General features: G+C 41.2%; 1 protein-coding gene across 4 annotated transcripts in view; it reads left to right on the top strand.

Annotated features, from left to right (window-relative positions):
- LOC124114390 (protein SCAI-like) overlaps nt 1-23,576 on the top strand; it is a 45,125-nt gene extending 21,549 nt beyond the window's left edge. For 2 of the 4 annotated variants that reach the window (XM_046474936.2, XM_046474933.2), the window contains 10 exons: nt 1,710-1,862; nt 3,060-3,182; nt 6,060-6,092; nt 10,957-11,131; nt 12,343-12,439; nt 16,773-16,854; nt 17,796-17,868; nt 20,222-20,395; nt 20,785-20,885; nt 21,997-23,576. In XM_046474936.2, the coding sequence (XP_046330892.1) occupies nt 1,710-1,862; nt 3,060-3,182; nt 6,060-6,092; nt 10,957-11,131; nt 12,343-12,439; nt 16,773-16,854; nt 17,796-17,868; nt 20,222-20,395; nt 20,785-20,885; nt 21,997-22,149 (1,164 nt within the window). In that variant the 3' untranslated portion in view covers nt 22,150-23,576. The remainder of the gene's footprint in view (nt 1-1,709; nt 1,863-3,059; nt 3,183-6,059; nt 6,093-10,956; nt 11,132-12,342; nt 12,440-16,772; nt 16,855-17,795; nt 17,869-20,221; nt 20,396-20,784; nt 20,886-21,996) is intronic. The other 2 variants (XM_046474937.2, XM_046474934.2) reach the window with 1 other exon arrangement.
- Nucleotides 23,577-23,946: the final 370 nt, after the last annotated feature.

The raw sequence follows: 23,946 nt of genomic DNA, 5'->3' as shown, positions 1-23,946 counted from the left end.
TACGGGTCATGTCAGACCGACCATGACAAGAAGTCGACATAAGCCAATCAGAAGGCAGCTTTCTCGTGCTTTATTGCACTAATTTCAAATTGCCGACTATGCTTTGACAAATTCTTGCTTAAAAATTTGAAACCTGAACGAAAGAACATTCTCGAATGGCTAATATATGGTCTAGAATGTATAGATTCAGTCGTTAAGCCTGTAACTATCGTTTGGAATACTCCGTTTTAAAGTTTTCGAGGCTGCATGATTAGAAATCACATTCTGACTGTCACTTTCATGATCTGGTAAGCGACATTCTGATTGGTCGGATGAAAGGTCGTTTTGACATGACCCCTAATGGGATGTCCTCAGATATTCGTTTAGCGGTAGCGAGAACTAAGATCGGATTTTAATGAGATTGAAAATGTAGGACCTTTCAGAAAGTGTGTTGTTGTATCCTGTTTGCATGATTTTCTACTTTGTATCAATTACAGGAAAGCCTGTCTTGTTTTCTCCTTAAAAAGGAAAAAGAAACTTGCTATTGAAAGCATACAAACACTGTTTTCAGGATTATTTGCTCCAAAGCCAACGTTATAGTACAAATAATGATTGCAAAAGAGATTTGAGCACTAATGAATTTGGATGAGTTTTAGATGTATGAAAGAAATTTATATATCACACTGTTTGGAATGAAGGAGACAAAGTCAAGGGGTCGTTGTTGCCAAAAGATAAAAGATTTCGGGAGTATTTAGATTCAAATACTGCATCAAAATACAAGGAACCCTTGACCTCCCTTAAAATTCTCACACTGTCATGTATATGTTCAGGGTCACAGTTGTCTGAGCTGTTGCAATTCATGGTACAGAGTTGCTTCCCTTAGGTGTGCGGGAAACCTTTGACCATGGGTTTGAATCCCATGTTCACCCTTATTATGATTCTTGGTTTGTCAGCACCATGCCCATGCTTGAGGGTGTGACTGTTTCAAAATCGGTAACCACCACTTTGGCTGTTCTTCCATGTTAAGCTGACATGCCTTGTTGTTAGAAATATTTTTGAAAGCAGCATTAAACCGAACTCATCCCCCTCACATCAGATTCCAGTTGATTTCATCTTCCCGAGGCAAGGGAGTTAACTGACTATAGAAGTCCAGTTTCCACCCTTGCCGAACTAGACTGGAATTTCTGGGCTCGATCATAGCGCCACCAGTGGTTATTACGAGTATTACGCCCCTTCTATGTCTCTCCTTTTGACCAATCAGATTCCACCTCTTGTATCACTTGCATTTGCTTTAAACAAAATGGCAGCGCCCAGTCAAGACGATGTTATCAATAATCAAGATCTATATTGTGATAAAACAGGTCTTACATCAAATCATGAAAAGAGTTGGAAAATATCTGCTCACGCAGAGTTTGCGGTGCACATCCTTTACAAATCCTGCAATCGACCGAATTCTGCACGACAGTTTACAAACCGGATTTCGATTTTGCTACGCGATTTTGATTGGATTATGCATAGACTTGTTAGTCCAGCCAAAATATTACTCAATACTAACAGCCTAGTTCGGCAAGGGAAACTGAACTTAACCCACTTGCCTCGGGAAGGTGGTTGATTTGAACAGTGTGGGTTAATTATATGGGAATCTAGATAGCTCAGAGTCTATTGTGAAATAATCACCGGAAGCCAGTGTACATAGTGATGATGATGATGATGATGTTGCTTTTTCCCAGGCTGACAACATCATCAATGTGGTGGATGTAGACTCATCAACGATCGTTCTGTCACATCGACTCACACCACTCAATACCCCACCCCTGGACAAAGGCGCCCCTACATATCTCACGCTACAGGAGATCCTCATAGTCGGCAACTGCCACGAACAGGTAAGTTGTCTATCACCACACCTGACTTCAAAACCCTACCCCCTTAACACCCAACCCATCAACTCTCCATCCACTCAAAAGCCTCCATCCACTGAAAAAACACAAGTGCTCACTTTGTAACCAAATCCCTCAATACCCCACCCCTTCAATATCCCAGCCTATCAATACCCCACTTCTTCAATAGCCCTGCCCCTCATTTCTTACCCCTCTTGCAAACCCACCCCTCAATATCCATCCCATCAATAGCCTATCCCCTCAGTATCCAACCCTTTCACACACCTTCCCCCTCAATATCCTGCCCAAACAATAACCTGCCCAATTAATAGCTCACCCCATCAATGTGTCCCTGCAGGTCAAGTTCAGTGAGCTGACACTAGACATGTTCTAGACATGTTCTAGACTCACTCACTCACTCACTCACTCACTCACTCACTCACTCACTCACTCCAATGTGTTCCTGCAGGTCAAGTTCAGTGAACTGACACTAGACATGTTCTACACTCACTCACTCACTCACTCACTCACTCACTCACTCCAATGTGTTGCTGCAGGTCAAGTTCAATGAACTGACACTAGACATGTTCTACACTCACTCACTCACTCACTCCAATGTGTTCCTGCAGGTCAAGTCCAATGAACTGACACTAGACATGTTCTACACTCACTCACTCACTCACTCACTCTCCAATGTGTTCCTGCAGGTCAAGTTCAGTGAGCTGACACTAGATATGTTCTACACTCACTCACTCACTCACTCACTCCAATGTGTTCCTGCAGGTCAAGTTCAATGAACTGACACTAGACATGTTCTACATTCACACACTCTCTCACTCACTCACTCATTTACTCACTCACTCATATGTGTTCCTGCAGGTCAAGTTCAATGAACTGACACTAGACATGTTCTACATTCACACACTCACTCACTCACTCACTCACTCACTCACTCACTCACTCACTCACTCACTCACTCACTCACTCACTCATTTACTCACTCATCATATGTGTTCCTGCAGGTCAAGTTCAGTGAGCTGACACTAGACATGTTCTCACTCACTCACTCACTCACTCACTCACTCACTCACTCACTCACTCACTCACTCACTCACTCACTCACTCACTCACTCACTCACTCACTCACTCACTCACTCACTCACTCACACTCACTCACTCACTCACTCCAATGTGTTCCTACAGGTCAAGTTCAGTGAGCTGACACTAGACATGTTCCGCATGCTTCAAACCCTGGAACGAGAGCCCCAGGAGGATCTCACCAACCAGATCTACGATGCTTCCCCCGCACCGGGCCGACAGCCATTTGTGAGTACACCCTAGCCTCCGCCCATTACACTTGACATCATTTCAACCATTCATTCTCATATTTGGTTTTCAATGGCAATGCCTTTTCAATTAGTGATTTATTAAATTCACTAATCATCAGTTTGAAAGTAATCTGTATATTTTTAGCAATGATACCAGAGTGAATATGGAAAATTATTTTTATTAATATTCACATGCTTACCATTGCTGTAGAATATGCTAAACTGATCCTCAATTCAGTTTCAAGGTAATTCAAGTGCAGACTGATGACATTTATATGTGTCTGAAACAGTGATACGCTTCCATCACAATGACGAAACATTTAAGACATTGATCACAGAAATTAACAGGAAATGCATTATAAATGTAAACATTTATATTACGGAAGTTATAACAGATCAATCAATCCACTGTAATCTTTTTTTGTCAATTTTCTGTGGATAACCATGGTAACAGAACCTCTTCCTTGAGACCCCAGTTGTATTGTTTTTCAGCCTTTGATATATATATACAACACATCAGTATGGACCTGCATTTTCTCTGCCCTCGTGTGAACAAACAAATTTGTCCCGGGTGTGCTTGATAGGTTTTAATGTTCTCAGGTGTAAATGAAAAGTTTGGGATAATTGTGCCACATTAATTATTGCAAGAAATGACATAATAAGCTTTCAAACATGGAAATATAACTGATAATGAATTAGAGAACAATGAATGATCTAATGGCTTTGTTTGGAACAGCACAGCTTAGATATTTTTAGATGTGGTCCATTTAGAATTAGAATTTCCAATATCCCTCTTAAACCTTGGTCAGAAATGTAATGTGATGTTGTAGAATTTGGAATTAGTGTCTTATGAAGCGTGAGGCTGCTATGGGTTGGGGGAGGGTGGGATGGGATGGGATGCGGTGAAGTATCCCGGCTGGGGGAGGAAAGTAGAAATCAAGCTTGTGTTAAGAAGGGTTGGTTGAAGTATGCTGGGTAGGGGAGGAAAGTAGAAATCCAGCTTGTGTTAAGAAGGGTTGGTTGAAGTATGCTGGGTAGGGGAGGAAAGTACAAATCCAGCTTGTGTTAAGAAGGGTTGGTTGAAGTATGCTGGGTAGGGGAGGAAAGTACAAATCCAGCTTGTGTTAAGAAGGGTTGGTTGAAGTATGCTTGGTAGGGGAGGAAAGTAGAAATCCAGCTTGTGTTAAGAAGGGTTGGTTGAAGTATGCTGGGTAGGGGAGGAAAGTAGAAATCCAGCTTGTGTTAAGAAGGGTTGGTTGAAGTATGCTGGGTAGGGGAGGAAAGTACAAATCCAGCTTGTGTTAAGAAGGGTTGGTTGAAGTATGCTGGGTAGGGGAGGAAAGTAGAAATCCAGCTTGTGTTAAGAAGGGTTGGGTGAAGTATGCTGGGTAGGGGAGGAAAGTAGAAATCCAGCTTGTGTTAAGAAGGGTTGGTTGAAGTATGCTGGGTAGGGGAGGAAAGTAGAAATCAAGCTTGTGTTAAGAAGGGTTGGTTGAAGTATGCTTGGTAGGGGAGGAAAGTAGAAATCCAGCTTGTGTTAAGAAGGGTTGGTTGAAGTATGCTGGGTAGGGGAGGAAAGTAGAAATCAAGCTTGTGTTAAGAAGGGTTGGTTGAAGTATGCTTGGTAGGGGAGGAAAGTAGAAATCCAGCTTGTGTTAAGAAGTGTTGGGTGAAGTTTGCTGGGTAGGGGAGGAAAGTAGAAATCCAGCTTGTCTGTTATGAAGGGTGGTGCCAGGGTGGGGTGATATATCCTGGGTGGGGAAAGAAAGTAGAAGTGAAGCTTGTGTGTCATGAAATGTGTGGGGATGTGATGGAGTTTAGTGAAGTATCCCATGTATGGAAGAAAGGTGAAGTTCTAGCTGGTGAGGGGCGGTGGGGTAGCATAGTGGTTAAAGAGTTCACTTGTCATGCCAAAGACGCGGGTCCAATATCCTGGGTGGGGGCTTCTTCCCCAGGCAAGGGAGTTCACTAACTGTAAAAGTCCAGTTTCGGGCCGAATTATGGAGTTATATTTTGGCTGGACTAATGAGTCTAGGAATAGTCAAATCAAAATGGCAGTCAAGTATCCTGAGTGGGGAAGGGGTGGCAATGAAAGTAGAGATCAAGCTTGTGTGTTATGCAGACCATTCCCACCAATCTCCCCATTTTTCTTCTTCTTATTCTTCTGCTTCAGTGCCGTGGCAGCAATGTTTGTGTTAAACTCAATGTTTCTGTGATGCAAGTGTACCACTCTGTCATGAATCATCTTCAGTGTTCAATTGAATCCTTGCTATTGTGCTTTCCAATTTTCAGATGTTAAGGTGTTCAATGACATTGCTTTCTGCTTACACAATGATGTGTTTTATCATTCAGAAGGAAATTACCTGTTTGCCTTGCCTACCTTCTGCCAAATACACATGATTAAAGACAGTTGTCAAACCATTAACTTGTCACAGTTACGCTTAATTTGTTTGGTTTGAAGTTGCGACTTTTGTTCCCACCTATTCCATGTATAAGGCTGATAATATTTAACAACTTGGTTCACAAACCAGTGCTGTAGCAAGCCTGGGGGGAGGGGGGAGGGGGGAGGGGGGGGGAGGCAGTTGCCCCCCTGGATTTTTTTATAGAAAACTGTTTTATTTGAATCAAGTTGGGGACAAGTGATACTTGTACAAATATTTGCCCCCCCTTGTCAAAAAAAGTTAACAACGGCCTTGCAAACAAATGCCTTTAAAATGCCTATTGTTAAGTTCTGCTGAACATACTCTGCAGGTTAGGCATGGCAGAACAGATATATTTCCATAGGTAGCCACACAAATAGTAAGAATTACATTTAACTATTTGAAATGTTCATGATTTAGGTTACATTCAGATTAGTTCTTTAAATTATTTTTAGATGCCTATGCCAAGACCACGAGCTGTAGGGGAGGTAACTCTATTATTCTTATATCTTGGGAAAGGTTATATCTTCTCTTCTATGAGATGCCTTCCTATATGTACATGGGCATTGCAGCAAATATTAATCGCATGATTATGATGTACTCATTCTAAGCAAACTAACTCTACATACTCTTATAAGGCCATTGTTTTTTTATTTGTTGGATCACAGCACAGATTATTTTGGTTAAAGTCAAGTCAGGAGGGAATAAAAATTATTTTTAAAATGCTGACTTCAGCTTCTTTTTTAAACTGGATAACAGAATGTTTTACAGATAATACCTGTAGGATAGGAATGGATAGATAAGAGAAAATTTTGTCATCTACAGCACCATCCTGAGTTAATTTTGGCAAAGAAAAGGGACATAACTCTAGATTTATTATGCAAGGAATTTCGCTTAACTTGTTGATTTAACGAAATATCTAATTGAACATCATAAGTTATATAGATGTTGGTTCTTTTTAAACACTAATATATCTCAAATTAGTTTTGCATATGTGTCGGCGAAAATAAATTTGAGTAAATTTGGATGATTTTTTTTTTTTTTTTTTTTTTTAGAAAAAAAGGGTCGACAGATCCGCGATCCAACAAGTACGAAAATATTGGCCTAACATTAATCTCAAATCAGTTGTATTAATCTTGTATTTGTATTGTCTTGATAACTTACATAATTTTACCAGCACAACCTTTCACATGTCTCAATCACAAAGTGAACTTTTTCTGTGCAGTAATGTATTTTTGCTCCAGAATTATATCAGAATTTCTTTGAAATATTTTTTGGGACAGATGTGATCAAAATATGCTCCAGTTGAATAGTTTATTGAAGTTGTAAGGTTGTCTAGCAACTAGTTTAAGTAGAACATATGATAGCATGGCTGTATGACCAGTGGTCGTCTCCGCTACTGTGGACTGTAGATGTAGCCTGTCGTAGCCTTCTGTAGCTAAGCTTGGCTTATTGCATGATGACCCGTGTCTGTCTCTCACCAAACATACGACGGTTGATCGATGTGAAGCTCATAACTTATCAATCAACCCTCGTAGATAATTACATTAGTTTTTCAGATACCAAAACTCATTTTGCAACAAAAGTGTTTGTTATTTCTACAGACAAGGTAGTTTCACAGCCTGATTCAAATTCTTTAAAAACTTATGACACAATTGCCACAATTCGCTGTGCAAAGTGGCATCCCTTAGGCGTGCCAGAAACATTATTGCCTCTCGACAGTGTGGATAGTTGCTCATAATATCGATCACTGGATTGTCTGGTCAAGACTCAGTTTTGTACATGCCACTGTCATATGGCTGTAATAGTGCTGAACACGGCGATTGAAAGCAAACAAACAAAACCATGTTTGTTTTGAGAGATCAGGCTCAGTGTCTTACCTGAGTGTGTGTGTCATTATACCCGATGTCCTTGTACATGGCATATAATATAACTCAAAACAATGATCAGAATTCATTATACCAATCTACCACTTGATGATTATCCACATTACACAGTTGTGTCTCGGTTACATCCAGGTGTCTCAGGTACATCCACATGTCTCAGGTACATCCAAGTGTCTCAGGTACATCCAGGTGTCTCAGGTACATCCAGGTGTCTCAGGTACATCCACATGTCTCAGGTACATCCAGGTGTCTCAGGTACATCCAAATGTCTCAGGTACATCCAGGTGTCTCAGGTACATCCAGGTGTCGCCGCCTCCGTGGTCTTGTGGTAGAGCGGCCGCCCGGTGAGCGGATGGTCCGGGGTTCGATCCCCGTCCGCGTCATACCAAAAGACGTTAAAAGATGGTACTTGTTGTTACCCTGTCTGGCGCTCGACATTAAGGGGTTAAAACAAGGACTGGTCGGCTCGGAGTCAGTATACTGTGGATGAGTGGGGTATTCATGTTAAACTGCGGCATGGTATCTCAGCGAGCTAGCACTATAAATCGGCATCAGTCCGGACTAGTACAAGCAGCCACACACACACGCGTGCATACACGTCGCTATTTAAGTGCAATAATCTTGGACGCGACGTTAAACCCAATTTCACCTCACCTCACATCCAGGTGTCTCAGTTACATCCATGTGTCTCAGGTACATCCAAATGTCTCAGGTACAACCACATGTCTCAGGTACATCCAGGTTTCTCAGGTACATCCAGATTTCTCAGGTACATCCAGGTGTCTCGGTTACATCCAGGTGTCTCAGGTACATCCAGGTTTCTCGGTTACATCCAGATGTCTCAGGTACATCCAGGTGTCTCAGGTACATCCACATGTCTCAGGTACATCCAAGTGTCTCAGGTACATCCACATGTCTCAGGTACATCCAAGTGTCTCAGGTACATCCAGGTGTCTCCGGTACATCCACATGTCTCAGTTACATCCACATGTCTCAGTTACATCCAGGTGTCTCAGGTACATCCAAGTGTCTCAGGTACATCCACATGTCTCAGGTACATCCAGGTGTCTCAGGTACATCCAGGTGTCTCCGGTACATCCACATGTCTCAGTTACATCCAGGTGTCTCAGGTACATCCACATGTCTCAGGTACATCCACATGTCTCAGGTACATCCAGGTGTCTCCGGTACATCCAGGTGTCTCAGGTACATCCACATGTCTCCGGTACATCCAGGTGTCTCAGGTACATCCAGGTGTCTCAGGTACATCCACATGTCTCAGGTACATCCAAGTGTCTCAGGTACATCCAGGTGTCTCAGTTACATCCAGGTGTCTCAGGTACATCCACATGTCTCAGGTACATCCAAGTGTCTCAGGTACATCCAGGTGTCTCCGGTACATCCACATGTCTCAGTTACATCCAGGTGTCTCGGTTACATCCAGGTGTCTCGGTTACATCCAGGTGTCTCAGGTACATCCACATGTCTCAGGTCCAGGTGTCTCAGGTACATCCACATGTCTCAGGGGGGCGGTCAGGTAGCCTAGTGGTTTAAGCGTTTGCTCGTCACGTCGAAGACCCATATTCAATTCCCGACATGGGTACAATGTGTTAAGCCCATTTCTGGTGTCCCCCGCCGTGATATTGCTGGAATATTGCTCAAAGCGGCGTTAAACCACACTCACTCACTCACTCACTCACTCACTCACTCACTCACTCACTCAATTTTATTGTCAAAGTGATCGTTAGTGTTGGCAATATGGAAAAAAATCATTTAAAAATGATTGTCAAAGCGATCTTTAATGTTGGCGGTATAGGAAAAAAACCTTGTTATTCTGATGTTCATTTTTTTATTTTTCGATTTTATGATTGACAGATACGTAAACCAAGCTACTATTGATTTATTGTGTAGGTTTATAGTGAACAGATTTCTCAGTAAGTGGCGGTATAAAAAAAAACCTTGTCGTTCTGATGTTGTTATTTTTTTTTTTATTTATTTTTTTATTGACAGATACATAACCCAAGCCAAAACAATGTAATGCCTTAATAACTTGTTACTTACTATTTAATATGTAGGTTTGTTGTGAACAGGTTTGTGAGTCAGTGGTGTTGTATTTATATTATACTAGGAGTGGCTTGTCTTGACACTGAGCTCATGTGCATTCGCATGATTGTTCATTGTGATTGTATAGTTCATCTTGATTGTATTGTTCATCAATAGTATTGTGTACATAACAGACTTCACTCCACTGTAACCACTCCTTAATCTATTAAACTCCAACTCATACTTGTATTTATGCTTCTCATCCATACTCTGTGCTTCACTTACCGTATTCAACGTAATAAGCGCCCACCACAAGATTTGCTAATATATTGCCTAGTGAACAATCCCAATTAGCACCCCTTCCGACCCCTATTAGCATATAATACGCACTCGTGTATATGCACCCTTTATTATTGGCAATTAAATTCTGGAAAAATATATCTGTCGTACAAAAACATTTCAGGCTGTCAGCATAAACCATAAAATTTATCTTTCAACTCTGTTTTTTTCACCAAAATAATATTCTAATAAGAGCCCCTATTTCTAGTTTTGAGAGCGCCCTGGGCGCTTATTATGTCGAATACGGTATTTATTAACTACACCGAACTTTGCTCCTAATAGTAATAAGGAAGTTCTTCATCCATATATATCTTGTCCTTACTTAATAGCATTGTTTTTATGTGACATTGTATTGTTCAAAGGTAACATTGTTCATCAGTATCCTTGCATTGTTTAATGTATCACTGCTTTGTATGTGAGCAACATTGTATTGATAACACACTGACATATATATCCAAGAAAATGTTTTGGAACAATGTTTTATAACAGTGAAAGGTAACATGTCTTACAAATATTGACAGTTTGTTTGCTTTTAGCTGTATGGGCACATCTCTCAACATCATCTAATAGGTCCATATTTAATGTGAATCTCTACATCCTGTCTTTTGTCCTGAGAGGGCACGGGTGGACCAGTCATCTAAGGCGACGCAATTCACTGTACAGAGTTGCGTCCCTTTGGCAAGACAGAAACCTATGATTGTGGGTTCGAATCCCGGTTCGCCCTGATTATGTTTCTGATTATGTAAACGTCTGAGACCTGCATCACTTCGGGCTTTCCTCCCTTTAAGCTGACATGCCGCGATATAACTGTAATACTGTTAAAAGTGGCGTTAAACCCAACTCACTCACACACTTCTGTCCCCAAACTGTGTCCCATCTCACAGTTTTCTTGCTCCAAAGGTTCTCGAACATTCTGTGATATTTGGCAGAATATGATCAGTGTACTATTAGTTTAAATTTTTTTTTGTTATTTGCTTACATTCAGATACCATGCCCAACGTTTCTTGTTTAATAAATGTTGTTTTAAGAATTTCCTCATCATCGCATTAAGCGTTGCTCATAATAGGAGTGATCTTTTCTTCAGGAAAATGGCGACCGGCGCCGTGAGAACCCTCACAAGTATCTGCTGTACAAGCCAACGTACGGACAGCTGAACACCTTTCTTGCATCCGCATTTAAAGAACTGCCTCCTAATGGCGCCAGTCTCCTGTACATATCTGCTGATGGTTGCCATGGAAACGCGAAGCACACAGATGATGGTGACTGTTTTTTATATACTGAGAACTTTGAACAATAGCAGTGGTTTGTAAGCTGCAGATTGTTGATTGCAGGCGTAATGAAATATTGTGATGTCAGCTCAAGACTTTTTTTCTTTAGGGGGGGGTAGGATAAGGACACTGGAAATGTCAAATTTTAACTTGAAATATTAGTATGAAAATTAGCGGACATGTTCAAATAGCTCACTAGCTTTTTATTCTTTTCACTTCCAAGTTTTCACTTTGGATGAAATTCGGCTTGGGTCAAAGACTTTCTAATGTTCAAATATTAAAAATACACTTTATCAAAACCTCAAAAGTCAGCCTCTTTGACACATTTTACCTGTAACGTGCAATTGTTGAAACGAACAAAGTAACATCAAACGGCCGAAAGGTTTTGCCAGTTTTTTTACAAATATACAAATCCCTTGGGCCAATAGGGACCCTAATCCTACCTGATCATTTATTTGACACGTGAAGATTCCAGGGTAGAAAAGGTCTTCAGCAACCCATGCTTGCCGTAAGAGCTGCCTATGCTTGTCATATAAGGTGACTTACAGGATCGGGTGGTCAGTTTTGCTGACTTGGTTGATGTATTTCACCGTATCCCAATTGCGTGGATCGATGTAAATGATGTCAATCACTGGATTGTCTGGTCCGTCATATAGCTGGAATATTGCTGAGTGTGGCGTTAAACAACAAACCAACAAAATCATCAATTATTTCCTGTGACTGTAAGGCGGATGTGTTGTAATATGGGCCACAGGTGTATTGGGTTTTTGAACAGACTAGTATGCTACCAGATCAAAGGTTCAGCTTGTAAAATCATGTACACCAAATTTATCATTACAAGTCAACAAGTTTCAGAGATTTGTTTATGTTGAAATATTTGTGTGTGAAAAAATTAGATCAATCTTGCGATCACCAGTAGATTCTTGTATGGTATCTTAAAGTGTGAACAGTCTAATGTCGCAGAACTCCCAACGTGATGATGACTGTACAGGCCGGCCAGATGACTTGTATGGGGTTTGATTAGACCGTGGCTTGCTACAAGGCTACACAGCTACATAGCTCTATTTACTGAAGACCTGGAGGTTTTGTTGGCATAATTTCTTCTCTGGCCATGAGTTGGACTTTAGTGGCCCACTAGTCTCAGGAACTGCTATTTATTGTCCAGATGTGTGTGCCTTTGCTAACTAGGATCTTGTTTGTAGCTGCATATGACCTTGGAGGTGTCATCACCAACAGTAGACGAGAGGGTGACGCCCCAATTAAAGGAAAAAGACCAGGCTTGCTGAAAGAGATGCACTGGTAAGTCTTCCATATGTCACAAAACTCTACCCACAACACCAAGGACCAGGTGAGTTCAGCTGAAGTAGATGCACGATTAGGCTTGCTGAAAGAGATGCACTGGTAAGTCCCCTGTCACAAGAATGCAACCACAACACTAAGGACCAGGGCCATGTTCCTTAAAGCGATCTTAGCATCAAGGTGATCGTAAGTCCCATACATTAACATAGGCTTACGATCATTGTAGCGCTAAGATCGCTTTGAGGAACGGGGCCCAAGTGAATTCAGCTGAAACAGATGCTCAGTCAGGCTTACTGAAAGAGATGCACTGGTAGGTCCTCTGTATGTCACAAGACTGCAACCATGACACCCAGGTATGCAAAGTACATTTTGCATTATCCTGACGCTGATACTAATTTGCTTATCTCTTCTTATTCCTGAAAGGCAGTGTCCTTTCAGTGTTTCAGATCTTCTGTTTCTAGGATTTTTGTGGCAGATTGTTCCATAGCAATGGGCCAGCAGGTTGAAATGACCTATATAATTTGTGCCTGAAAACTCTCACATTGGGGTAAATTGCCGTTAAATATAACCTCATGTTATAGTTACTTGCTTCACAGATAGTGGAAATATCTCATTCCCTGAAAACATTTAATCCGCACACAGCTGCATTATGTCATTGTCACCATGTGCCCACAAGGTTTCATAAACAGATAATATCAATTAACTGGTAACATATGCTGCTAAAAGATACACTGAGTACCTTTCCTACCTAGCTGAGCCAGTTGCTATGTTAGCTGTCATGTTTAAAAAATGGCATACTCCATAGATACTGCCTTCTGTGCTTGTGCTAAGTGATGAGTGATTCTCTTGGCAGTGTAACTAAAGTACACAGCCTGGATGAATAAATAGCTGTGAGTTGAGATAGTACAACCCAATGTCCTAACTCCAGGATTTTATTCACCGATCTTCTTAGCCTCCAGGAAATACCTGGGTTTCCTCTACAAAGGTCAACATTACCAATGGACAGTCATGCCCTTTGGAAAGCTGTGGCCTTTCAGCACAAGAGGATCTCTTGCACTTTCTACTTGGATGACAGGATTCAAGCTCATCAACAAGTAGAGCTACTCAGCTACTCAGACTCCAACTGAATTTCACTATTACACAACACAGTTAGGATGGTTAGTCAATTATCGGAAGTCTGACCTAAAACCATCCCAAGCTCTCAAGTTCTTGGGGCTCAGGTTCCTGATGATCGTTGGATCAAAATCCATAGTTATCTTCCAGCAGCAGTTCACAAACAGATATCAGTCAACCAATGGCAAGTGACCTTAGGTTCAACTCACTTCCTCCCAAGCTCTGACAGTACGGGGCAGACTTCACCTGTGGCTCCTACAAAGATTCATCAACTGTTCCTCAATTAACAAGAACTCCAACTTCGACTTCCACAACACCTCAAGAAACATCTGCAATGTTTGCAGAGGAACTTACTTGAATGAGCCGGAATACAATCTGTTTGTAGACGCCTCACTCCAAGGGTGGGGTGCCCACGTACTCAGAAGTAGCATTGGGGCTGTGGTGCGCAGAAGAACAACTCTTCCACATCAACCACCTTGAGTTCAAGGCAGTAATCCAGGCAATATCTCATTGAGTGCATCAGTTGAGAGACAGGAATCTGATGATGAGAACAGACAACTCAACTATGGCCTTTATCATAAACCTCCACCTTTCAACTGTACGACTTTAACAGACAGTCTGAATAACACAGACAGAAATCAAGACAGATCCCAGGAGCGTCCAATGTCTAAGCAGACGTTCAGAACATCAGTGAAGTCGCCAGCAGAATGGATGCTAAATCCAGAAGCATTCCAACTGGTGACGTGGGAAAGAAGTTGCCTATAAGTCACCTGTTTGCAACCAGGATCAACAGACAGATGGCAACCTTCGTCTCCCAAGTACCAGACCCTCAGACTTAGTCCTACGACGTGCTGGCAATATCGTGGGAGGGGCTTCACGCATAAGTGTTCCCACCACCAGCTCCGATGCCACTGATTTCACAGAAGATCATTTAAACAAAGAACCTTCAATTGCTTTTGGTTGCGCCTTATTAGCCGGTGAGAAAATGGTTCCCGGGCCTCATCGCACTAGCTGGAAAACCAACTCTAAAGCTCCCGAACTAGCCAAATCTGCCTCTTCATCCACACTCAAAACAAGTTCATCCAAGACGGGATGTTTACGAGCTTCACATTTGTAGCCTTAACAAAAACCTCACAAGACAAGGCAACTTGACCAGGGCAGCTAAGGCAATCTCCTTTGCACTTTGTAGATCCACTAGGAACTTGTATGACGACAAGTGGAAGAGATCTGACAAGTTAGCGAGAACAAAAGGGTTCTCAGCAGCAAAAGTTACTTCACCGCAAGTGGCAGATTTTCGCTCAACTTCAGTCTACAAGGTTTGACAGCGGTGAACATGCATCGGCCCATCTTGGCTTGAGATGGGATTTCATCCTGAAAAAACAGCTACCTGGAGAACCAGATAGATAATTTCATGCCCCAGTGCTTTCATCCATTCTAGGATCAGAGGACATGGAAGACTTGTCCCTTTGTTAGGGCCCTACACATCTATCTTCAAAAGACAAGCTCTAGAAGACGAAGACTGTGAAGACTATTCATCCTGTTAACAAGATTACTATCTCAGAAGTTTCAAGAACAGCTATCTCATTCTGGATGAGAGCAGTCATCCTTAGAGTTTACAGGGCAGCAGGTCTGCACCCACCTAAACCGACCCACCTTAAGCGTCCCACCCACACGAAGTCAGAGCAACAGCATTGATTCTAGCCCTGCACTATTCCAACTATTATGAAAGGATGCTTCTGGAGATCAGATTCCGACTTTGCGAATCATTTCCTCGGAGACTTTGCCACCGAACATGTCACTGGCATACACCAATTATGACCATAGGCAGTAGCCACAACTGTCCCTACCAGGAGATACCAGAGGTATATTCACCCACATATCACGTTGACTTGGTGACGTCAGGTTACTGTCCCATAACCACCAACCGAGAGCCCATGTTCCCCTGTATTACAATGGAATTCGGAGCATGAGTGATAACGACTGTGCTAAGATTACGTCTTTGTTTTAACACAAAAGTCATTTATAAACCAAGCTTGAATGATAGTCTCGGCAAGCTTTACCAAATCCATAGATCTTATGTTTTTCTCCTTTGTTCTCCAAAAGGGAGGTGGTACCCCTCTACAGACATCAAAGAACAAACAACAGAGCCTAAGAAGATGTCTGACCTTGTTCCCATAGGGTTTCTACAGAACAGACCATGTCAGAATCAGACATCCAGGTGACAAGAAAATTAGTATGAGTCAGGATTAGGTAAAATATGAATTTTGTATGATGCAAATGTCTTTTATACTTATCCTGACTCATACGCTGAAGCACCTACCCATCTGTCCCCACTCTCTCTGATGTGATTTCGACTTAAGAATGATAGGAGAAAATAGAGAGTGTTAAATCATCACAGGGGGTTTGCACTATACACCTGCTATTTCCTGCTTTCTGTAGTGTGCAGGGGTACTGTTTAAGAATTTAGGGAGTAGCTTTTTATTATTGTCTGAAATGATATCAAAGTGTTTTAAATAGACACCCACATGTTTCTGTGAACAGCAATTATTGCTGGTTTGTGTGTCTTTCATGTGTTGATGTGATGAGTTATTCCAGGTGTTGTAATGAGTTATTTCATGTTGTGTAATGAGTTGTTCCATGTGTTGTATGGAGTTATTCCATGTGTTGGAATGAGTTATTCCATGTGTTGGAATGAGTTATTCCATGTGTTGGAATGAGTTATTTCATGTGTTGTAATGAGTTATTCCATGTGTTAGAATCAGTTATTTCATGTGTTGTAATGAGTTATTTCATGTGTTAGAATGAGTTATTGCATGTGTTTGAATCAGTTATTTCATGTGTTGTATTGAGTTATTCCATGTGTTGGAATGAGTTATTTCATGTGTTGTAATGAGTTATTCCATGTGTTGAAATCAGTTATTTCATGTGTCGTAATGAGTTATTTCATGTGTTAGAATGAGTTATTCCATGTGTTGGAATGAGTTATTCCATGTGTTAGAATGAGTTATTGCATGTGTTGGAATCAGTTATTTCGTGTGTTGGAATCAGTTATTGCATGTGTTGGAATCAGTCATTTCATGTGTTGTAATGAGTTATTCCATGTGTTGTAATGAGTTATTTCATGTGATGTAATGAGTTATTCCAGGTGTAGGAACAGTTTATTCCATGTGTTGTAATGAGTTATTCCATGTGTTGTAATGAGTTATTTCATGTGTTGCAGCCTTCACCCCGGTGACCTTTACCCCTACACAAGAAAGCCTCTCTTCCTTATCATCGACAGTGATAACAGCTCAGCCTTTCAGGTAGGCCAATCATTTGGACTCTCCTGCTGACCGACCATTTGATATTCGGTGGGGAGGGTTCTGGGATTTGTTCCCCACAATACAGAGAAAAATAATGTTTAAGAACAAGAAATGAAAATTGATTCACTGGATGCCCAAACAGAAAATTATTCTGATTCCTCCTAACAGAGAAAAGAAAAACATTGTATAACCAGTAACCAAAATAAACAATAAAAACCCAGGGCTCCCCACTTAAATGGTAAATCCCTCACTTACATCACACTGATTACAACACCTGATTAAAAAAAGATTTTTCAGTCTCACTTCAAAACCTCTCCCGTCACTTGATGGGTTAATCGTCCTCACTTTTCCTGTATGAAAAGGGGCAGTTGGGTAGCCTAGTGGTTAAAGTGGTCGCTCGTCACGCCTAAGACCCACGTTCAATTCCCAACATGGGTCTAATGTGTGAAGCCCAATTCTGGTGTTCCCAAAGGTTATATTGCTGGAATATTGCTAAACATGCTAAAAGCAGCATAAAAACCATACTCACTCACCCACTCACTCTGTATGAAAATACTATGACATTCTTACAATCAATGTGTATGCCTGTGCTCTCCCATGTGGTGATTTGTGAAAAGATAGTACTCCTAAGCATAGTTCTGTATTTAACCCTTTGATGTGAGAACTCGCAATACACCAACTATATGATTTTCCAGACACTAACATCTAGTCCCTGAAATGAAAATGTTTTACAAACACAACAGTTGTTAAAATTACCTAAATAAATAAAATATAGAGAAAAGTAGCCCAGATACTTTCCATACTTTCAGAAACTGCACTAATCTACATTTGGCAACTATTATAGACTTGCATGGGCTGTATTGGACATATTTGTGTCAGGCTCTGTATGACGGACTAGGTTGTGCACTGTGGTGCAGTCATTGATACAACTACTGTTTCAGAATTTCCCCAACTTGTTTGGACAACCGATGGTGTGCCTCCTCTCCCCCGAACAAGTGCCCACTACCATGCAGGGTAAGTTTCATCACGCTGGGATGGTTTGGGTTTTTTTCAGAATAAATAAAATGCAGGTGATTCTGTTGCATTTGATTGGCTAGCAATTGTTTTTGAAAAACTGGAAACTATGTTTGTTTTGTTTGTTTGCTGCCCAACATCACTCCCAGCAATATTTCAGCTGTATGATGGCAGTCTGTAAATAATCGAATCAGGACCAGACAATCCAGTGATTGATTTCATGAGCATCAATCCACGCAATTGGGATCAATAACATGCATCAACCAAGTCAGCAAGCCTGACCACCCGATCCCGTTAGTCGCCTCTTATGACAAGCATAGTCGCCTTTTACAGCAAGCATGGGTTGCTGAAAACCTATTCTACCCCGGAATCTTCATGGGTCTGAAAACTATGTAGGCCACGCCCACTAAAAGACTACTGTTTCTTGCTTGGCTGATAATAGAATGGGAAGGGTTTGTGTGTCACTGATTTCAATTGTTGTCTACAGTTTTGTGTTTTGATGATTAAATAAGCAGTCTGTGAAGTTATTCTTGTTGACATATTTATATCTTAAAATTGATTTCAATATGTTTTTATGTTTATGGAGTTATAAATTACAATAATTTGCACAGTGTACATTTATACGTTCATAATCATAAAAAATTGTTGCAGTCAGTTCTTAAATAACTTATAAGCAGGGTTCGCATGAACTTGAAAAGTGCTTAAATGAACCTATTTTGTCGTTGAATTTACCATTTCTTGATCAAAGAGCATGAAAATGGCTGGAGTGTTGTATTAACAGTCCTTGAAAGGAGCTTTAATTTTGATATGCACAAACCTCCAAGTTAAATAGTTACAGGATTACGTATTGATCTTAGTTCACATCTATGTTTACTCCCCACTTAAACTGAAGCCAGATTCAGGACAATTGGCAGCCCTGGCAAGATTCATCCACTTAGTTTGTCAGCTGACTCAGTCAGTCACTGAGTTTTATGATGTACATTTTGTAATAGATGAGGACGAGTACCAGTAAGAAGCCGAAGCCGAGCTTTGTTCTCACGACAGTACATTATTTAAGAAATAAACGACTACATGTAGTGGGAGTTGTTTATCGTACAAATAAAACACTCCAGGGAGAATAAACATGAGGGTTGCAGTCGTTTACTATTTATATGAGAATCAACATAATGTACAGCCTCTTTAAGGATGATGATAACATGTAGAAGCTTTAAAACTATTTACCCGTATTTTAATAAGGATGACTCCCTGAATAGAATCCGACCTTGGCAATGTCGGACATTTTATTAAGTCCATTTTATTAACACCTGGATTTGGTATAGGTATTCATGGATATTCTCACAATCCTCACATCGATTATCTGTACCTTTTCTCACAATACCAATTGTCATATCTCTCCCACTTTTGGGGACCCGTGAAGATTCCAAGGTAGAATAGGTCTTCAGCAACCCATGCTTGCCGTAAAAGGTGACTATGCTTGTCGTAAAAGGCGACTAATGGGATCGGGTGGTCAGGCTCGCTGACTTGGTTGATTTACGTCATCAATCCCAATTGTGTGGATTGATGCTCATGATATTAATCACTGGATTGTCTGGTCCAGACTCGATTATTTACAGACCGCCGTCATATAGTTGGAATATTGCTGAGTGCGGCGTTAAACAACAAACCAAACCAAAACCCACTTTTGGAAGCCATCGTTTGGCCACTGCGTTTATCTGCGTTGCTTAGCTAATTCTATCGGGAACAACTAACTAGACACTTCCCTTTAAAAAAATAACGTCGTCCAATATAGGACATTATCAAATGGCGAGCACATATTCAAATCTCCAGAGATGTCATCATGATAGAACAATGTTTTATCGTGAAATAAACCACGCTTCGTTCTTCATTGCTCTTTGTGATTTATCACATAGCGATCTATGTCTCCTGATATATAACTGGCATAAATTTTCTATCTATCTAGAGCACAGGCAAATACTTGCGTTCCACGAATTATACACTGCAGATTGCACAAACTCCACCATTCACATTCAAAGCATTTGGACGATTTCATTTAAACAGTAGAGTTCGTCCAATCACGTGTTTGTTGTTTAAGGCCTGTCATGCTAAAATTGACAAGTTTCATGAAGCCTGAGAGTTCACGCCTCTATAAACTGTATACTTTACAGTACTTTATCAGCATGTAAATTTACTCCACCTGACCAAAATAGTGACCACCCAATAGACGAATGTATTTGCCTGTGCTCTAAGAAGCAGTTAGTGATAAGCTTAACTACATTGAACTACATTGAGACATGCATGTCTGAGGTTCACAGGGCACTGATAACAACACCTTGACCAATGATTATTTCCACAGACCAGCACCAGAAAGGGAACCTGTTCACTCTTTTCATGCACTCGCCGCTGATGGCGCTGTGCCATGTGTGCAACATCATCGACATCCCCATCACGCTGTGGGATAAGTGCCAGACACAGATAGACAAGTTCATGTCCGAGTCCAGCAAGCTGTTCGTCAGGGCCAGAAAACTGGGTAATTAAGGGCCACACGACTGTGTTTTCTCTTTCATGAAAGCTCCATCCTAATTAGTAATGAGTGAGCGCTGCTGTCAGCCATCTTACAGTGAGATCATGCTTGTCCATAAACAATCAACAATCCATGCCATCAGGGCTTGAAGACACTTTTTGACATACTTCAATCTTCATTTTATTGTAATGAAAAGCACATGCTTTTGTTTTGAAACTGATCTTTTTACATTGATATGTATTGCATTTAATGATAACCTTCCAACACTCACTTGGCTAGATGATGCTCAAAAGGGCAGTAAAAATATTGAATTATTTACCTTTGTGAAAGAAAAGTCTTTAATGGACCTTATATAAATCCAAACTCAGAATAATGTGTTGCCACTGTGTTTTCAGATCACTCTTACATGCAGTTCTTTGGAGATGACTTCCTCCGGTTGATTCTGCTGAGATTTGTCTTCTGTTATATTGTTCTCATCCTGCATAGAGGCTTCAAGGTGAGACAATCTTAGAAGTAGTCACTTATAGGGGCTTAAAGGTGGGATTTTCATAGGGCTTGAAGGTAAGATGCTCAGAGGTTTCAAAGTGAGACACTCTTAGGGGCTTCAAGGTGAGACAATCTTAGAAGTAGTCACTTATAGGGGCTTAAAGGTGGGATTTTCATAGGGCTTGAAGGTAAGATGCTCAGAGGTTTCAAAGTGAGACACTCTTAGGGGCTTCAAGGTGGGACAATCTTAGAAGTAGTCACTTATTGGGGCTTAAAGGTGGGACTTTCATAGGGCTTGAAGGTAAGATGCTCAGAGGCTTCATAGTGAGACACTCTTAGGGGCTTCAAAGTGAGACACTCTTAGAAACTTCAAGGTGAGATTCTCAGGGGCTTCAAGGTGAGACACTCAGGGCTACAAGGTGAGATTATCAGGGCCTTCAAGGTGAGACACTCAGGGCTTCAAGGTGAGATTCTCAGGGCCTTCAAGGTGAGACACTCAGGGTCTTCAAGGTGAGATTCTCAGGGGCTTCAAGGTGAGACTCAGGGCTTCAAGGTGAGATTCTCAGGGCCTTCAAGGTGAGACACTCAGGGTCTTCAAGATGAGATTCTCAGGGCCTTCAGGGTGAGACACTCAGGGTCTTCAAGGTGAGATGTTCGGGGGCTTCAAGATGAGACACTCAGGCTTCGATTTGAGACACTTGGGGACTGAGGCGAGATGCTCGGGGATTTCAATGTGAGACACTCGGGTTCATCAGACCACAAGCAAATTTGGACAATTTTTACAAAATCATCGGTCACATATACAGGGATGAGAACTTTGGAGGGTCACTTTTGTGAGACATGACATTACAATATATGCCTAAATGATGTTGTCCCAAGCCCCCAGCTAACTTTCAGTTTGTTTGAAAAAAACACATGACATTATGCATATAAATGACTAACGTTTCCTGGACGGGTTCCTGAATGGCCACAATAAATAACAAAAATGATTTAATTTTAAATAGCTGGCTTCGCTGGTCAGTATAAGCTGGTCCATAAACACACACATGCCTCACAGTAAGATAGGGATTATATGTTTTGATTCTATGTTATTCTGAGTGAACTGTATGTCTGTGTTGCAGGGCCCCAGCTACTATCCGATGTCTCATCCCCCGCTGCCTACTGACGAGATCCTCGAGCACCCAGCATTGTATAAAATAGTCCTTGACCTTGCAAGCATTCTCGAGGTTCGAGGCCTTTTCGCTGAACCTGGGGAAGTGGACATTGTTGCATGACAGGGTCCTAGGCTGTATATCTGATCTCACTCCTCTACAATACTCAGTGTGACGTGACTATCTCAACCATCGTTAGTCTGTTCCATATGTGTGACCAGACTCTCAACCATCTTTAGTCTGTTCCATATGTGTGACCAGACTCTCAACCATCGTTAGTCTGTTCCATATGTGTGACCAGACTCTCAACCATCTTTAGTCTGTTCCATATGTGTGACCAGACTCTCTCAACCATCCTCAGTCTGTTCCAGATGTGGGACCAGATTATCTTAACCATCTTTAGTCTGTTCCAGACGTGTGACCAGACTCTCTCAACCATCATTTGTCTGTTCCACAGTGTGACCAGACTCTCTCAACCATCGTTTGTCTGTTCCACAGTGTGACCAGACTCTCTCAAACATCTTCAGCCTGTTCCACAGTGTGACCTATTGACGACTTCATCAACCGTCTTTGGTCTGTTCCAGACGTGTGACCAGACTCTCTCAAACATCTTTAGTCTGTTCCAAAGTGTGACCAGACTCTCTCAACCATCTTCAGCCTGTTCCACAGTGTGACCTATTGACGACTTCATCAACCGTCTTTAGCCTGTTCCACAGTGTGACCAGACTTTCTCAACCATCTTTAGCCTGTTTGACTGATGGCAGCCTCATCCATCTTGGGTCTGTTTCAGCAGCTTGACTAGACTTATAACTGGTCAACCATCTTCAACCTGTTGAGACAGTGTGAGCTAAATCAGTAACTACCATCTCACAGCATACGTCAAACAGTTCTGGCAGTCTGATGTGACTCTCTTATCTCACAACCACTGTGTCCATAATAACTTGAAGTATGTTAGATATCGAAAATGTGTTGTATCTGTTCATTAATTTGGACTGGATGGGTAGCTGACAAGGTAACATTATGCTGATTTTTATTACTTAATTTACACAGCATATATTGCTTAGTAATCTCGTAAAAAAGTAGATTTGCTTAGCTGAAATAATGAAATTTGTTGCTTTGAGTGTTTCTTCAAAGAGTTACTTCCCTTCCAATGATTGAGAAGCAGAGTTACTTCCCTTATGGTGATAGACTGGGGAGAAAAAACATTTTAGTAATGCCTCATATCTGAATATTGAATCATAGGATCTGTAAACCAAACAATGAAAGAAACATCGCTTAACCAATAAGACATTATCAGCAAAAACCATGATGGGATGAGTACAAAATGAGATGGGAACTGAGATGGTTGATGCAGGGAGCGTTGTACTCTCTCAGAGCAAGCCCAGTGGCCTTCTAAGTGTAACACTGCACATTGTTCATCACATTGACTTGAACATATAATTAGGCCAGAACAATTTCTTTTCTTGTCGGGGCCTGGGTGGCCCAGTTGTCTAAGGCGCCACAATTTGCTGCAGAGTTGCTTCCCATGGGCACACCAGAAACCTATTATCATTGGTTTGAATCCAGGTTCACTGCTTATGTGTCTAGGTTTGTCAGCACCATACCTGCGCTCGTGGGTTTCACAAATGTCTAAAGGTAAATGTCTAAGACCTGCATAACTTCGAGCTTTCATCCTAGATCAAGCTGACATGCCGTGATAGAACTTGAATACTGTTCAAAGTGTTGTAAAAACAACTCACTCACTAATTTTTTTTAAAAAATTCAAGATTTAGGATTGGTTTGTCCGTGAAACAAGAACAGAAATTTCCTGGCTTTACTATACATTTATCACAGATAAAAGAAAACTATCTCATTTGATACTTCTTTCACTACATTTGCTGTTACACCTGTGTGCATGTGACGCTATTTGAAATGCTAGAT

The sequence above is a fragment of the Haliotis rufescens genome, unplaced genomic scaffold, assembly GCF_023055435.1.
Source record: "Haliotis rufescens isolate VD_foot unplaced genomic scaffold, xgHalRufe1.0.p SCAF_8, whole genome shotgun sequence".
Classification (NCBI taxonomy): domain Eukaryota; kingdom Metazoa; phylum Mollusca; class Gastropoda; order Lepetellida; family Haliotidae; genus Haliotis; species Haliotis rufescens.
This window is presented reverse-complemented; position numbering and strand designations above follow the sequence as displayed.